This window comes from Leptidea sinapis, chromosome Z, assembly GCF_905404315.1.
Source record: "Leptidea sinapis chromosome Z, ilLepSina1.1, whole genome shotgun sequence".
In the NCBI taxonomy this organism is placed as follows: domain Eukaryota; kingdom Metazoa; phylum Arthropoda; class Insecta; order Lepidoptera; family Pieridae; genus Leptidea; species Leptidea sinapis.
This window is the reverse complement of record NC_066312.1, coordinates 5738238-5757217: the sequence shown is the minus strand read 5'-3', so window position 1 is coordinate 5757217 and position 18980 is coordinate 5738238. Positions and strand designations below refer to the sequence as shown.

The 18980-nt window shown below is 35.1% G+C and overlaps 1 protein-coding gene across 1 annotated transcript in view; it reads left to right on the top strand.

Moving 5' to 3' along the window:
- The window catches only part of LOC126978654 (chondroitin sulfate proteoglycan 4), a 93256-nt gene that overhangs the window by 8955 nt on the left and 65321 nt on the right, over positions 1-18980 (top strand). Inside the window, exons 4-6 of the mRNA XM_050827639.1 lie at positions 7622-7765; positions 8588-8769; positions 9070-9274. Coding sequence (XP_050683596.1) covers positions 7622-7765; positions 8588-8769; positions 9070-9274 — 531 coding nt within the window. The remainder of the gene's footprint in view (positions 1-7621; positions 7766-8587; positions 8770-9069; positions 9275-18980) is intronic.

Here is an 18980-nt window from a genome sequence, read left to right as displayed (position 1 = left end):
AAATACCCAATGTCCTAATAAACTTTACATCATACAAATGAGTGTTGTAATGAAATTCAGTACAACATTACGACACTCCTTTGGATGATGTAATGGTTACGAGGACTGGCTTTTTTAATGTCAGCAGTAAGCTAACTGTTTCAGAATCTTATATAGGGGATTCATTATATGGGTGTAAATAAAGTCTTGTATGCAACTGTTAATAATTAAGTATTAAAACACTCATGTGATACTATTATCACATAAATAGACAAACCCATATTCGTGTTTTAATAACCCTTATAACACAACAGTTGCAAAAATAACTATTACATTACCGATTTATTACCATTTTTACTCACAATTTTTTTTAGTATTAATATGGATATATTATGTTATCCTTAAAAGATAGACATATTAGACATAGACTTTTCTATAGACCTATTTAAGATATACAATTCCACCAAAGATTATTTATATATATCTCCAATGATTTAGACAGACGGCTTATTTTTTTCTGACACCGACAATAAATATCGTTAATGTGTACAAAAATGTATACAAAAACTTAACAAAATATTAATAATACCATCTTCAAAAACCACACTTTTATTTGTGGAAACAGCATGAAAATCGGTGCAGTAGTTTTTAAGTTTATCGTGAACAGACAGACGCGGCGGAGGATTTTGTTTTATAATAGGTGAAATGGCGGGAAATGATTGATTTTCTTATAATAATAATTTCGTTCTAAAATTGAATTCAGAAAATACAAAATTTGTTATCGGTTTGATAGGTTTTGGAGCGCTGTAAACATGCTCTGATTTTACATTTCACGTTGTTACATGACGTAGATATACTCTAGCGATAGACGGACTCAAGATGCGGTTTTGTTGGGTAATTGCTGCCCGGATAATGAACGCGTTTTCATGATTTTTGTATGCCGTAGAAGTCTGTCAGTTAAATATTTTTTTATCACATGCTCAACATGGTACTTATTTAGTTTCTTTAGGTGTAATGCATATATTATTATACAAAACCAATATACTAAATCATTAATGATAAGGTTTGTGCCTCACTACAAGTTATGTATTTTATTCAATATCTACCGACAGAATAGGTTTCGTTAAATAAATTGTTTCCACTGCACTTTAATTAAATCAGTTATAAGCGCTCCTGTTGTACATAGATAAAATTAGCTTTACTATATTTTTTTTTATAAAAAGGTTAAATAATACACACACGTGTGTGCTTTAAAGACCACACGACATAAATGAAAATTCATCAAAGTGAGGTTAATATTACATTAAAACTGCACACCGATCGAGTCTACTTTAATCTATACATATGGACATATTATCATTCGTAGTCTGATAACGGAACGGCAAAATTGTGCTTAAAGACAAAGTAATCACACTTTTCTGCTTAGTCGTGTGTCAACTGTGTGTCAATCAACAATCCTAAGTGTGCTGTAAAAAGTGCTTAAATAATACATTAACGACTCAATTATAAAAAGATGGTGTGACTTATGAGCAAAAAGCGGAAGTAATTTAATATATTTTTTCATTAAATATGGTACAATTTTATTGATAAGTCTCCAGACAAGACCCGCTTGTTAGAATGGGACAGATGAAAGGCGCTGTCTTTATCCGAACGAGCGTGACGGCTCAGTGCCATTCAATACCCAGAAAGTAAAGCGCTCAGCAAGCCTAATTCAGTTTTCAATACAAAAACTTGCGCGCTATTAAATCCATCAATCTATATATTATATAAAAATGAATTGCTGTTCGTTAGTCTCGCTAAAACTCGAGAACGGCTGGACCGATTTTGCTATTTTTGGTCCTGGTAGGTGAATAAATATGAAAATGCTCGGAATAAAATAAAAACAACAATTTAGTTTTTCCTTTTATGTGTACCCCGTCGTTCAGAAAGCAAATAGAAAGAATAGTTTAATATGAATATCTTATTAGAATTTTTATATATTTGTAACTTTTTCTATATATATTATAGACTTAAAGCCTATCAACACTTAGCACATACAAATAATAGTATTTTATTAATATTAAAGGTATAAGATTTGCATAAGAGCTGTATTAAATTAAATCTCTATTGAGTTATTTTACTTTTGGGTTTTTGAAGTTGGTTTTTCTGAACGTAGTTTTTTTTTAAATATTCATTATGTACAGAACAAGGTCTGTCGGGTCAGCTAGTAATTGATAAATACTTCGCATAATTCAGTATTATCAAACATGTCAACTTGATTCCATCAGAAGTACTAAATAAACTCGAAACGCGGTATATAAGTGGCGTGGAAGTGTGTGTAGTAGCCTGCCGCCACCAATATTTAATACCATTGTCAATAAAAGAATATGGTATTGTTATTTGGAAAACTTATGAGGCCTGTATTTATTGTAATTGTAATGACCACTTTAGCTCCATTATATCATTTAGCAGCGATAGTGTTAATTGTCAGAAACGTGAAAAAAAATTTTAACAAAAAATGGCTGACTTAAAATTCACCATTCCAAAACGATACATATAATAAGCACTAAAAGGTATAAAAATAATTGCTTATTTTAACAATCTAATTAATTAATCTAATTCTAGTAACGATTATTTTTATTTTTGGAATCGGTGTCCTTCCGCCGCGACCCGCTCTCGCCTCTCACCTCCTCACGACTCCACACATCTCACCTATAACTATATATGTAGTATATATATGTAGTAACAAACCTATCTTGGCTGACACCAACTCCAAAAATTACAATAATGGTAACTAGAATTAGATTGTATAAAAATACGCAATTATTTTTATAAGCCGGTTGATTTTTTGCAATTTTTTTTGATTTTCAGTGAATTTGAAGTACACTAACTAACAATTTGTCTAAATATGTGTAGATATACTAATTTTTTCAATGCAGCCATGAACGTAAGCGCCTTGCAATTTGATTACAGACAGAAATTCTGCCACTTACTTTCTTAATGTAAGTCATTAAGGAGTTCCATTGATATCATCGATCATCATATTCGACTACGACAATTACTTGGCCATAACTACGTTACGGTAGAAAACTTAAATATCCTAATAGCATAAAAAAGATTCGGCCGAGTATCGTTAATTTGCTCCTTAGAATTGAAGAGTTCCGTTACTTTGTCATGGATTCCATAATCAGAACCCAACCAAACTCTCTCCAAACTACCTTTGAAGTATATCCTTTCCAATAAAAAATAATCATCACTCGTAAATTTGTCGTCGACATACATACAATTTAAGACTTTATTGGTTTTCTCATGGATGCCATTGTCAGATCTTTACCAAATTACAATGCGACCACACGGGAAGCACCAGCTTTCAAATAAAAAATTAATTATCAAAATCGGTTCACCCAGTCGAAAGTTTGGAGGTAACAAACATAAAAAAAGAAAAAATCAACCGACGAATTGAGAACCTCCTCCTTTTTTGAAGTCGGTTAAAAATAGAGATAAAGCTTGTAAAAATATGAGTAATAACTTAAAAACTATTTAATTTAAGAAAAGTCGAAACAGGTATCTACTTATTAGAAGTGGAAATTTCATTTAGTTTAGTTTCATTTTATCTGAAGAGCACGCCGGCAGTTGCAAAACACAGTATATCATAAAATAGTTTATGTATAGTGCCTGTACTTCCTGTGAGACATCTTAGGGCTTTTCGATGTGGTCACCTTGCCGTCCTATATCGACAGTACGAGCAGGCTAGACTTGTCCGGATTAAGTACCACTTACTCCCCATCAAAAACAACCGACGTGAAGTGGCGTCCGAACCCCGCTATGTTTTGCATAGGTTAGTGTGGAGAACCGGCCTTCCCCTGTCGTGGAGGTACGATCTCTATGTGACAGCAGTCCTCATAGAGTTTTTATTCCCAGAGGGTACAGGCTCTACCAGATCCCTCCCCGAGTAATACTCTTCGTGCTGCTCGTCGTTATCGGGGGAGAGCGCGGAACTGTGTGTTTCTGAGGACAAACGAGGCAACAACACCACGGCGCCCCGCTCCACGCTAAATGTGGCCTTTTTGCATTACCACTCCAACTTATACGACTTCCTTCTAATAAGAAGTGTGAAGAATACTTCATTACGAAGGAGACGCAGATATCTCGACCAAGCAGTTGTTATTTTACATTTTCTTTTAAGATTGGAAACTATCCTCGCAACAAACCAGCACGAAGCGGGGCAGGTCGCTAGTTTTCATTTAAAATATGTTTAAGCAAATCTTTGTGCACATAAAAATCCTTTTATACTAATTGAAACAAAGAACGAAATATCCCATTGTAAAAACTATATGTGATTTTTATAAAGAAATCGCAAAAATACGAAACCATTTTAAAATTCATTCATTTCAAATTAAAACCGTGGGTAGTGGAATAAAACCATTCCACTGTAAAAAATGTCATTCTCTATAGCACAAAGCAAAAATTTGAGGTATTCGATGTTCGGAAAAAATTCTATTCATATATGAACTTTAAATGAATTATTACGAAATAAAGTTTTGTTCGCCTATCATTTTTTACATATATTTTTTGTTCAGCAGCGTTGTTGTCTATTCTTTGCTAACCTTTAATACCGAAGTATGTGGCTAGGGTTTGTACAATTATTTTCAAAATATTAAATAATACAAAGAAAAACCAATTAAACGAAATAAAACAAAATGTAATAAACGAATAAACGTCAATTATTCAGTTCGGTGCGTTCTATTGAGTCAAATGAATTGAGTAACGTTTTAATGAAAACATTCTTTATACCGCTGCGTTGATTGCTGCATCAATTTGAGAGAAACTGTAATAGAAATGTAATTGCCTCGTATTAACAGGGAAACCTCCATTAAGACTTTGATAATATAATAACAGAGCGAAATGCTATACAGTAAAATGCTCTTTGATTAAATATATTGTGAATTTCCTAATTCGTGGTAAAGGTATTGTTGAAAGAATAAGGAATGAGGATATTGTATCTAAATTTTGTATGTGAAATAGACGAATTGCGTCGCGAATGAACTGCTTTGTTTGCTTCATTCATAAACCGATTAGTAAATTAGGGTTTAGAGATTTAAGGCCCTTACGATTTCACAAGAATTACGTAAGACTACCTTTTCAGGTTTGGATACGTTGGGTTAACAATATTCATGCTCTTAAGATGGAATATAACTTCGGTATTTAACAGCGATAAATGATTAAATACCTTATATTGTGTCTACCTTTAGTAGGAAAACATTGAAGCCTAAGAATAAAGGCTTTAAATTTTTATAACAATAGCTACTGTTGAATCGTGTATTTTTATGTATTAGAAGCACATATGCTCCAGTAGAGTTTCAATGAATGCATGTTAAAACAATTCGCTACTTTCAGTGAGAAATCCATATAATTAAACCATTTATGGAGCTACACCTAGATAACTTAGTCCCAGACTTACATGCATTTGAAATGAGAATGCTTTGTTGGTTGATTTTAAACACATTCGCTTGTAGAATGTGAAATTATGACTGATAGAAAAATAAAAATGAAAATATAGAAAATTCTATATAGGTTGTTATAGTTGACAATGAGTTATCGTGTCAATTAAATAAAAATAGTTTGGAAAATCCAATAGTTCACGCCTCATAATCTCAAATTCCACAGTAAAAAAGATTGTTTGTAAAAGTGTACACAAGTACGTAGATTCATTTGTTCTCCTGTGCCAAAGATATCACTACCGTCGAAGTGAGTGGTATTTTTAAATTGAAAATTTGAATAGAGTTAAGGAGATAGATAAGAGATAGTTAAGTGACAAATACAGTGTCATGAAAAAGAAACAATAATTCAAATTGCAAAGTCCATCGCCATTAAATAACCGTGTAATTGATGTCATTTATAAAAATATAGTTTTGTATAAATAATAATTATACGATGGTGAATTGAACGCTCATATTACTTGAGAAAGTCCGCAGTGTCTTACTTTAGAATTCAGATAATAAACAAAATATTGCGGTATTATCATTATTTACAGACTTATTATTATAAACAGACGGACGTCCAGAAAAGTTTATTTTTAATGCTATTATTTAATATGTTAAACAGAATAATTGTTACTGAAATATATTTTATGTACCTCACAGATTTTTTCACTTGATATAAGTGCATTTATATTAACCTGGATGTGTGATATTAATTTTTTTCGTCTTCCCAATCCTTGAGATTGGCATAGTGTTGTTCACCGCTTTTCACTGTAAAATTATTATTCGCAATTGAATTTATATGGCATTAAGATTAATAGATGAGAATCTTGTTCGGTTTAAGTCCCAGAAGACTCGTGTTTTCATTTATCTATGATATAATGCTAATAATAATCTAGTATCAGAATCAAAATCAGGCCGCCCGTCGTATTATAGGGAGGGCACAGAACCGCGTCTGTGACAAACGAGGCAGCAACACCACGGCACCCCGCTCCACTAGGACTTTTTAAGATTAAGGGAACCACTCCAATTTAAACGTCGTCCACCACCACCTTAAGACGGCGCAGCCTTACGCAGATATCCAGACTTAGCGATAGGTCATATTTAACGTACCCCTGAAAAAAAATTAGCATATTTTTTTGCCTCATGCCGAGGTATGTGTGTATGTGAGGGATATCTGCTGTCACCATCTCGGCAATTTTGAGGGTAGGGAGCTGTCTACTCTCTGGCTCCGTGTAGATTTTGAGGACCGTGTCCGCATCTATACATGTGCTACAGGTGCCCTAGTGGTAACGCAGAAACGGTGCAACTCATGAGCTGCGTTCAAGCGGCAATTCGAGCGATTGTTCGTGTGTGAGCGAGGTTCCATTAAGCGCAGTTCCGGTTGTATATGAAGCATTGCTTTCATATCGGGTCTGGTGTATCCCAATATCTGCCCGAATCATTTGATCGCGTTCAACGCAGAACTGTTCCTACTTAATGCTATCATTATTATGATACTGAATATTTTGCCATTTCTGTTATGTGCTGAAAAACAAATAATAAGGGGAAAATAACTTTTGTTTTAGAACTTACCAAAAATCCTTGTGATGACATACGAAGTATCTCTAAATTACGTGTTCAGTACAGTAACTTCAATGGGCGAGTGCGGTACGTGTCGAAACTTCTTTTACATAAAACCGATATTAAAAGGTGAATGAGGTGCAAAGTTTTAAGCGGTGGGGGAGCTTCTGACTTGAATATGACATTCATTGTGACTTGAGACCGGAGCTATAGCGTAATACCGTACCGTTGTATCTCAGTTGTGACTTCTATGATAATATATGGTTTTAGAACTATTACTTCGTGCAATAAATAACTTAGTTATTACAATAGGTTTCAATAATACCATTATATTAATTTAAGTTTGGTTCATTGTATATCTTTGTAAGAAAAATATTCATGATCTTATGCGTCTACGTTCAGACGTCTAATTTCAGCAGGAGAACATTAAATAGGCTAATTAAAAGCTTGCAATTGTATGCTTAATTTACTAGATTTTCTTCCACCTAGTTTCTTTTTATGATAGCGCTCAACGAAAAGCCTTAAAGAAGATTCCAGAATAATGGTTGAAAACGACGCTAGAACAAAATTAGCTTATTGGATAGCCTGATTTTGCCATTGACCCCGTTAATTATTTTTAGGTCGACGACAATATTGTGAAGAAGAGATTGCCAGGACGTTTCTTTGAGCTAAACATACATTTTGGGATTTTTCTTGGTGGGCAAGGTGACTTCTCTGAACTGTTCCTTGGTCATATGGAGAATTTCCGTGGATGTATGGAAGATGTGAGTATCATTGATAAGAATTTTATCAATATTCCCATAAATTTAAACTGGGAAAAGATCTTTTGAAAGTAGATCCGAGTCGATTCATTTACCAAGATTAAAACTTATATGCTTTAGATTTCTTCGAATCATTTCGTTGTTTCGAGTGCCTGATTAGTACGAATACTATGTGGACGTCGAGATCTTTTTCTATTACAAACAGAGAAGGTTTCTTTATAACTATCAATAGCGCGGTTCACAAACATACAACAAACGCGTGATGAGTCTCAAAAATTGCGATTGGTGTCACATCAATTCGATTCTCTGTATACCTTTTCATTTTAATAAAACATGCAATGAAGATGCATACGAAATAATATATGTTATACACTTATGAACATATTTTGTGAATTGAAGTAAAAAACACTTGCACGCATGTTAAGGTTCACATTCGAGATATTTTTCCCATCGCATCATATTATGAAGTAAATAAGAAAATTCTTCTTAACCCGAGATAAGAAAAGTTTTATTTGGCTACGCGATATAAACTGAATCAATTAATTTAAACCTTTTGTGCTTAGATACATCTAATGCATATGGAAAAATTATGCATCAGTTACTTATTATTCATTATTCTTACTTAAACATTTTATTGGCATAAAACCTTTAGTTGCGAATGCAACTACTAGTTCAAAATAAATTAAATATAAAAATAAATAAATAGTGTTAATTTTAGGTTGTTGTTTTGAGGCTTACCTAACAATAGTAAAAAAATAAGTGATAGATTAAATTTTTACAGCTTTTACTACGATGACTTGCTGTTTTAATATCAAGTTATTTTAGGTGTTTTACAATGGCGTGAAAATTATAGAAAAAGCTCGAAGCCGAAGTACTTCTGTTCACGTGGAAGGTGTTACGTGGAACTGTGCGCCAGAATTCGACGCTGATCTGAACTCTGACATAAGTTTCGTTGACGAAGGAGCTTACATGATTTTACCGAAAATAAGCTCGCGAGCGGGTGGGAGGTAAATATACTGACGACACTAAATACTAATAAGAGCATAATCAAATATTTTCGAATTATATAGCTTTATCAATATTTCACTTTATGGAATAAAATAGTATCATATTATGTAGTCAAATAAAATAATTTCAATTTACAGCCAATTTGCGCACTTACCTTCTAATCTCTTTAATAATGAATATTGGAATGAAATGAATACCACGTTATGTGTGTTGTCCAGCCATGCCTGAGCTAGATCTAGCTATATCCGCTTATATCTGTTTCGAATGTCTGCCATTAACCATGAAATGTTCTTTAACAGATGGCAAATAGAGTTCAAAACGATAGCACCTAACGCTATGGTGTTGTACAACGCGGGGGCCGGTCGAGGTGACTTTTTGGCCGTTGAAATCTTGCAAGGCGTCGTCCGGGTTAAGTTGGCGCGGGGTCAAATCCTACACACCGAGAAGGTTAACGATGGCCAGTGGCACAAACTGCACTTGCTGTTCAACCCGTCGTTGATCGAGGTAAGTCCTATCACATTTCAGGGAGCGATTATTAATTGTCATCAGCGTGTTTAGAGATATGAGTTGCAAGCCTTTAATGTTAAACTTTTATGTGCGACTATGCGAGTGATAGTTCTAATGTTGAAGTATCTTTCAAATTTTTTGACGAAAGCCGAACAGGATTCAACAAGATAAACTTCTTTTTGTTTAGTCAATTAACTTTTAAGATTTATTATTAACTTATTTGCAGAATTTAGCAAGCTTAAACTTATTTTGGCCGATCGCTAAACTCGGAAATCTTATGCCCTTCGCGAACTGTATAATGTGCTTATCTTTTCTTCATACCGCGTTTTTAGGACTCTCATATTATTCCCACTTGGATAGAAAAGCTTTGTAATACATATGTTTTTCAAGTGTGTTAGGTATGTGTCATTGGTTCAATTATAATATTGTAATAGTGTTTATTAAGCTATATATCATTTTATAGCTTACAGATATAGCAATAATTATCGATACAATATAATTCATGTAAATAGAATAAACGCGATTGTAATCTTGCCCACGGTAAATGTAACTATATTGCTTTCAGTGTAAATATCAAGAGCAGTATAAGCTTTGAGGGCGCGTTTACGAATCCGACAAAAATGAGATATTTTTCGGTAGAGTTTTTGATGAAATGAAACTAAATCTAACAAAACTAAAAATTGCCACAAATAGATTACTTCTTTATCTCCAATTAGCGGGAAATTTTTGCTTTCAACTTTTGATATTTTATATCTTAAAAACGATTATCCGCTACCTCTTCACACAAAATTGACGAAATGGGGCTTCATTCAGGATCAGTTTTCTGCTACTACTTACATTATTTTGTCTCTTAAAAATTACGTAAGGAAAGCAGATATAATATTTTCAAAAACACGGTAAATAAATTAATGAATATGTTATAAAAAATATCAGAAAAAAATCAAAATGAATCGTCAAAAATTTATATATTTTTCTGATAAACATGAGCTTTAATGTGTGGTATTAAGGGTTATTTTATTTTGTCACTCCATACGCATTACACAGAAAGATCTATCGAAACAACGTCAGTCCGCGCCCGGCCGCCGTCGTGGTTAGACACCGTATCGGTTGTAAGTAGCAGCTCGTACTCGGAAAGATCGAAGTACGAACATGAATATTTTTTATAAGCTCTAAAATACTGTCTTTGATACTTTACATATTTTGTACGCAGGCAGATTTAAAAAAAAATATGTTTCTGTATTTTTGGAAGAATTAGTGATTTATAAGTTCATCTCTAAATATAAGGTCTATATCGAAATCCAAGATGGCGCCTATGAAATTTACCAACTTCTCTTCATGGGTGTCATTTTCATGGTTTTCGGGGTCAACAATAACAAATATCGGGTCAAAATCGAAATCCAAGATGGCGCATATGAAATTTACCAACGTCTCTTCATAGGTGTCATTTTCATGGTTTTCGGGGTCAACAATAACGAATATCGAGTCAAAATCGAAATCCAAGATGGCGCCTATGAAATTTACCAACATCTCTTCATGGGTGTCATTTTCATGGTTTTCGGGGTCAACAATATCGAATATCGGGTCAAAATCGAAATCCAAGATGGCGCCTATGAAATTTACCTAATTCTCCTCATGGGTGTCATTTTCATGGTTTTCGGGGTCAACAATAACGAATATCGGGTCAAAATCGAAATCCAAGATGGCGACTATGAAATTTACCTAATTCTCCTCATGGGTGTCATTTTCATGGTTTTCGGGGTCAACAATATCGAATATCGGGTCAAAATCGTAATCCAAGATGGCGCCTATGAAATTTACCAACATCTCTTCATGGGTGTCATTTTCATGCTTTTCGGGGTCAACAATATCGAATATCGGGTCAAAATCGAAATCCAAGATGGCGACTATGAAATTTACCTAATTCTCCTCATGGGTGTCATTTTCATGGTTTTCGGGGTCAACAATATCGAATATCGGGTCAAAATCGAAATTCAAGATGGCGCCTATGAAATTTACCAACATCTCTTCATGGGTGTCATTTTCATGGTTTTCGGGGTCAACAATATCGAATATCGGGTCAAAATCGAAATCCAAGATGGCGACTATGAAATTTACCTAATTCTCCTCATGGGTGTCATTTTCATGGTTTTCGGGGTCAACAATATCTAATATCGGGTCAAAATCGTAATCCAAGATGGCGCCTATGAAATTTACCAACTTCTCTTCATAGGTGTCATTTTCATAGTTTTCGGGGTCAACAATAATGAATATAGGGTCAAAATCGAAATTCAAGAAGGCGACTATGAAATTTACCAACATCTCTTCATGGGTGTCATTTTCATGGTTTTCGGGGTCAACAATAACAAATATCGGGTCAAAATCGAAATCCAAGATGGCGCATATGAAATTTACCAACTTCTCTTCATGGGTGTCATTTTCATGGTTTTCGGGGTCAACAATAACGAATATCGGGTCAAAATCGAAATCCAAGATGGTGCCTATAAAATTTACCAACATCTCTTCATGGGTGTCATTTTCATGGTTTTCGGGGCCAACAATAACGAATATCGGGTCAAAATCGTAATCCAAGATGGCGCCTATGAAATTTACCAACTTCTCTTCATAGGTGTCATTTTCATAGTTTTCGGGGTCAACAGTAATGAATATAGGGTCAAAATCGAAATTCAAGAAGGCGACTATGAAATTTACCAACATCTCTTCATGGGTGTCGTCATTTTCATGGTTTTCGGGGTCAACAATAACGAATATCGGGTCAAAATCGAAATCCATGATGGCAATGATGACAAAATTTTCTTCATGGGCGTCATTTACATCGTCAAAATTAGAATTCATTCATAAACGTAAATTATATTATAAAAGGCCTGTCTAACAATAACATAATAACATGCAAAATTAATTCTTCATTCCCTAAATATAGAAATATTTACGTTTCGACTTTTCACCCACAATATTTACAAAACACATTCCGTTACCAATCTAATTAAAAAATCTCAAAATTTGATTTTGAAAGACCTATCTAATGATAAACATGCAAAGAAAAATCATCCCCTTTTTAACCAGAAGAAGCTCTACCCTTCTTATCGATTATTACCACCATATTATGTCAAGAAGAGTTATTTCATTAGGTATTGTAATCATACGGTATAAGCTATTACATAAATGTAACGTATATACTTAATCCCACATTATTTTCAAAAGACCAAAGGAAATGTCATGTATCAAACCTGAATCTAAATTTCGAAGACCTATCAAACGATACCCCACAAGGTAAGCCTCCAGTATTTTTTTCAACCCCACTTTTAGGGGAGGTATCCTTTGGGTCCTAATCTGGTCTCTAAACCAATTGATTTTTGTCAATATTAGAAATTATTAGATGTTTTACTAATTATTATTTCTCATTAAACCTGCACGATACAAAGCTAGTAGGGAAGATGTGCTACATACTCGCGGCCGCGCGCTAAACCTGCATGATACAACGCTAGTAGTGAAGTTACTTCATAGCGGTACCGTCTGCTTTCTCACTCTATCTCAATCAGACTCAATCTCCCTCCCCTCTTCTTGGATAAAAACGTCCTTCATTTTCGTGACACTTTATTCAGCCAGCCAACAAATGGATTTAAACAATGATCCCAAATTCGTTCTCTGCACTCTCGAGAACCTTGGATACGATATCCATATTGTTGAAAACATTATTTTGCGCGGCGGCCATCTTGTATTTCAAAAATGATCCCAAATTCGTTCTCTGCCCCTCGAGAACCCCGGATTCGATATCCATAATGTTGAAATCATAATTTTGCGCGGCGGCCTTCTTGGATTTCAAAAAAGACTCCAAATTCGTTCTCTGTACGCTCGAGAACCTCGGATTCGGTACCCATATTGTTGAAATCATAATTTTGAGCGGCGGTCATCTTGGATTTCAAAAATGATCCCAAAATCGTTCTCTGCACCCGCGAGAACCTCGGATACGATACCCATATTGTTGAAATCATAATTTTGCGCGGCGGCCAACTTGGATTTCAAAAATGATCCCAAAATCGTTCTCTGCACTCTCGAGAACCTCGGATACGATACCCATATTGTTGAAATCACAATATTGCGCGGTGGCCATCTTGGATTTCAAAAATGATCCCAATATCGTTCTCTGCACCCTCAATAACCTCGGATACGATACCCATATTGCTGAAATCATAAATTTCGCGGAGGCCATCTTGGATTTAAAAAAAAAACTGCGTTTACTACACACGACGTTATGCGACAGAATTGCCATCTAAAGTTTAAGTACTAAAGGAATACATCAACCAATTATCAAAAATACATAGGTATTAAAAAAAAACAAAATTCAAACTTGCTAAAGTATCAAATTACTTTAATTCCCGCAATTAACTTTAAGTACGTGTATGTGTTTGAGCGGTGTCAGTGTAGTGGTGCGTTTCGATACCTCTCTGTTTTGACAACGCGTCCTTAACCTACACGTTGCTCGCGGGCACGAATTCCAATAACATATTAATTCCAGCTACACTATTTGCTGGCGTTAAATAGTAATTACACGTTTGTCAAAGGTGAACTGTATGTGTGATGCTTCCCATTTCAGATATTTACTTAAACGCTGCATCGATATTGGATATTACCTACACTTTGTTGAAATCAGTTTGTAGCTGTTCAACATTCGAACGTAAATACAACCAGTGATTTGACTACTAAGTAAATACAAATTTAACATGAAGAACTAATTATTATACGATAGTTAGCGAGTGCCGAAGTCTCATATTCGCTTTAACTCATCATAATGCGAATCCTTATAGTTCAAATAAATATTAAAAGTCCGCCTTTAGCAATTATATTCGATGTTTGTTAGATTCAATAAATATTTCATTTTTATGACAGACTTACGGCTGTTCCCAATATTCAGTCTATCTCTTACTTGAGATAAAAATTGTAACTATCGTTGACTTTTCTGTCCCAATAAACTTATCAACGGTAACTCACCTTATCCGCACACGCTGTCTGTCAATGGGACGACGTATAGCTTACAAGCGATAGAAGTTTGTATGGAAATTGAAATTCACGCGCCCCAATATAAGGCGATAAGAATGACTTATCGGGTATATTGGGACAGCTAATTACTGACAGTAGAAGGTAGTAATTTATCTCTATCCGTAGATAGGATATTGGAAACGGCTGTAAGTGTCACTTGTAAAATGTCAAATGTGGGTAAACAAAACATGAATATTGATTGATGTACATACTTGATAAAGAAAATAAACATTTTGTATTTTGAAGAAAAAAAAAACGACCGCTCACCCAACTACTAGGTATGTTAAACCATTGACAGGAATTAAATAAATCTTTTTAAGTATCTTCTTACTGAGTACGAGGAAAAACGGATACAATTTGGTCACTGTCCAAATTATTTATATCGCTCGATAACAAAACAATCCAGGTTGCACCCCGGGAGTTGCGACAGAAGTGAAACCTAGAACATTACTTGAACGTTGTGCATTTTTGAATATTTTGGAATGGTTAAGGCATAATTTTGCATGAATTGCTATATTTATCAGTCTTCTTCTTCTCAATCGGTCACTCTTGTCAGAGTGGTCGTGGTTGCCAAGATGACGCAACATTTTCAACATTTTCCTCCACTTTTGACGGTTTGCAGCATTTCGGGAGCACTCCACCACAGGTGTCTGGGTCACTGTTTTGATAAGGTCCGTCCATCGCGTGGGTGAGCGTCTTCACGCCCTTTTCCCCTCCACCTTGCCCTGCACTATCAATCGCTCAATCGATCCTTCATTTCTGGAGATGTGACCAAAGAACTTCAGAATTGGTAGTTGCACAGTCGACGATAGCCTTTCTTTTATCTTCAGTCCTTTTAAGATGGAATTGTTAGTTCGGAAAGCCCTCCAATGGATCTTCAGGAGTCGTCTCCAACACCACATCTCTAAAGCATCAATTTTGCGGCGGTCTTGAAGTCTAGGGGGGACCAGGTCACAGCCCTGTAGAGGAAGATTGGAAACACAAGGCACCTCATAAGTCGAACCTTGGTGGTTTATGTGATCCTTCTGGCCTTCCAGATCTTATTGAGCTTCTCTACCGCAGACCTGGTTATAGCACATCGCCTTCGGATTTCCAGCTCACGACCCCCGGTATTGGAGATAGTAGAACCAAGATTTGTGTCACAGTTGGCAATGTGTTGAAATTCTACCCTGTTGTTATTTACGCGGTCTACTATCATCATCTTGGTTTTAATTCTGTTGATGGTCAGTCCGAATTCAAGGCTGGTTATTTCCAACCGTGTTAGTAGTGCTTCAATATCCTCCTTTGTTTGGGTAAGTAGTGGAGTTTCGTCCGCATATCTGAGATAACAAATTTTCCGCCCTCCGACAGATATGCCTGTAACCCAGTCCTCCAGAACAATCCGCATTATAAGTTAGTATAAAAGTACTAGCATTTAATTTGTTATTAATTACAATATTCATTTATTGCGCTATCGTATACAAAAATGAAAATTTATGTTACACTAGCTGCTGCCTGCGACTTCGTCCGCGTACATACTATCCCTGCATCTAGCGTGATAAATAGTAGCCTATATGTTGTCCCGACGTCTTATTATTTATTTATGCAAAATAAGAAATCTATTTAGTAGTTTTTTCGTTTAGCTCGGATATACAGACCGACATTCTATAAAAAATGTTTTTGGCTTCCGTATTGTTTGTGAGAGAGAGTTTGTCGAAAATTTATTGAAGTAGGCGTTATTTTGCGGAAATCCATAATAATACAAATGATTTAAGTCCAAAATCAGTCTCGTGCCATTTTTTGGCGAGACAACACGTCCTGAGAATGCCTCGTGTAGAGGGGAAACACGTGTCGAATTGTTTAAAACAAATATTGGCCGAATTAACACTAAAGAAAACTTAAATCATTTGTATTTTTACGATCTTATTATATGTATAGAATAATCGTTCAATATAATTGGGATAGTTGAATAAAAAATATATTTATAAAATATTTCTCAAAAAAGTTTATCAAATTAGATGAATTCAACACCAATTTGAAGTTTATATTTGCCACTATGTACAATAAAGTGATAAAGAGATACCTTAAAGTCTTTCAAAAAGATGCTTTTTTAAAAGTTCAAACGAATAATGTCCCGTTGGATACGTTTGTTTTATTATAGCTCTAATTGATTTTTAAGGTATCGCTCATCTCTTATCAAGTGTTCTGTCGCGACATATGATTTGCCCATTGCCCTTGTTATTTATTACAATTATAATGGCAATGGACCAGTGCATCTTTTATAATTTTAGTTATAATTCAACTTACAAATTATATTTTTGTTATTATCCCCTACCTCATATTATAAACGTAAATTTGTTTGATACGCTTTCACGCCTCAACCACTAAACCGATTTTGATGAAATTTAGGAAAGAGAAAAGTGCTTATGAAGGACATAGGTGCTTTATCTTTTATCACGAATGGCGCATATGAAATTTGAAAAAAAAAAGGCTTGGCGGAGTTGAAATAGGGCGTGGAATTTTGTATCAAAGTTCGTCATTAAAAATATTTGTTCTAGCGTTTTTAAAATTTAGACCTGTGTGGGGCAAAAGGGGGATGAAAGTTCTATAGTTGGTAGATTATAAAAATGTATTAACCACTGCAGTTTGTAATCTATTATTTGCAAAGTGAGTATATTGAAAAATAAAAAATGCTGCCCAAAGTAAATATCGCACGAAGTGTCGGTTAAAAGCTAGTATTATTTATAGTTTATAACGATTACAAAAGACTCAAATTATTGTAATGAAATAATGTCACAGCAGAATTGTCAAACCGTACGTAAAAATTAACAAGCCCCTCCGGGTTAGGAATTTTCGATCAATTCACATTTCTTGGCATGAGTTTAACGTTTTATACCCATCCCAAGAAAAGTGATCAACGGCGCTTAAGAAGTTTTAACTTCAAAAACCAAATTATTAAACTGAAATAATATTGCACGGCTGACATTCGATCCTTCGACCCACCAGTGTTTCGGTGATGAATGAATCAATGATTCTACTAGTCCAATGACTTCATGATCATTAAGTTTAAGTAGCCAAACTATAATTAGTAGTATAAATCTTTTATCCAAAATTTGGCCACAGGCCACGTGTCCTGACGCGAGTTTAATATTTTATATCCATCCCAAAAAAAGAGCTCAACGTCGCTAAGGAAGTTTTCATTTCAAAAATCAAATAAATCGTTACTTTGTGTGGAGATTGTAAATAATTATTCACAGTTACGCCCGGTGGAGGGATTCGTTTAGAATTTAAACTAACCTATGCTTAGCCGTCGCGGTCGTCCCGACCCACACGAACACTGCGCGTACAGTAAGTCGGAACTGCTTTCGATCAAAATAACCTTGTCAATGTTAACTTAGAAGGTACGTATCTCCTTGTGTTTCAATCAGTCAGCTTTTATCGAGATCTATCAATTGCGTATACAAAATACTAATAGGATATAGAGCGTATATAGATATAAGGATGTTAAAGTTTTTCTTTTCTTTTTATATAAGAGGGGGCAAACGGGCAAGAGGTTCACGTGATGGAAAGCGCTGAGGCAACCGCCTATGGGCATCCGCAACATCAGTGGTCAAGAGATGCGTTGCCGGCCTTTATGTTTGGGGGTATGCTCTCATCTTGAAGGTCTCTAAGTCGTATCGTTCGCCAAATAGCCAATTTTGATAGAGTACAGTTGGAAATCGCTTTTTAAAAGCAATCCAGTTATTGTTATGTTGTATGAATAAACGGACAGATGGCCGTTGGGGCGGTGAAGTCCTCGAATGGCAAACACGTACCGGAAGACGCAGTGTTGGTAGGCCCCCCACAAGATGGGCCTAGGAATACGTTGGGTGAAGGGAGCGCAGGATCGATCGTCGTGGAAATCTTTGGGGGAGGCCTTTGTCCAGCAGTGGCCGGCTTCCGGCTGATGATGATGAAACAACATATGATAGAATGAAGTTGTCCCGGGATCGTCAAAGAATCAAGGCTGTAAGGAATCTGAGCACATAAACGATAGCATCACTAACATGTGTGACTCGAGGAGATATGTATGAAAATTTTATCAATAAGTATTGGTACTATATTTTGATTTATCCTGTACGCTCATTTTCCTCGTACTTTTGGTATCACAGACTATATTATCATCAAAGATATACACCACTAAATACTTTTCACTTGATTTCTGTTCAGTCCCAAAGAATACACAATGTTGCGACCGACACTAAAAATCTGCAAGAATTTACTTTTCAAAATTATTCATGTGAATCACACGGCGTCGACGTCACATGCCGAAATTAAATTATTTCGAGTTGAGTCTTGAAAGTTGATTGATAAAATACATGTCCTGTTTTTGTATGGAGTGTGGTTTTCTTTGTTTTCGGTCACTTAACAAAACCAAACTGATGCCCTATGAAACGTAAAATTAAAGGCATGAAGGCATTTATTTTTTCTCAAAATTGATTCCTTTAGAATTATTTTTGATGTCATTTCTAATAGTTAATAATAGTTGTCTTACATTACGTTGTACTAATGATTTATAAGATCAATAAAAACTTGATAAGGATTTGGTTCTCGGAAACTTCCAGTGTCCTCCTCCAATCATAATCGAATCGTAACAATAACTTGAAAACTGAATGGAAAGGAAATATGT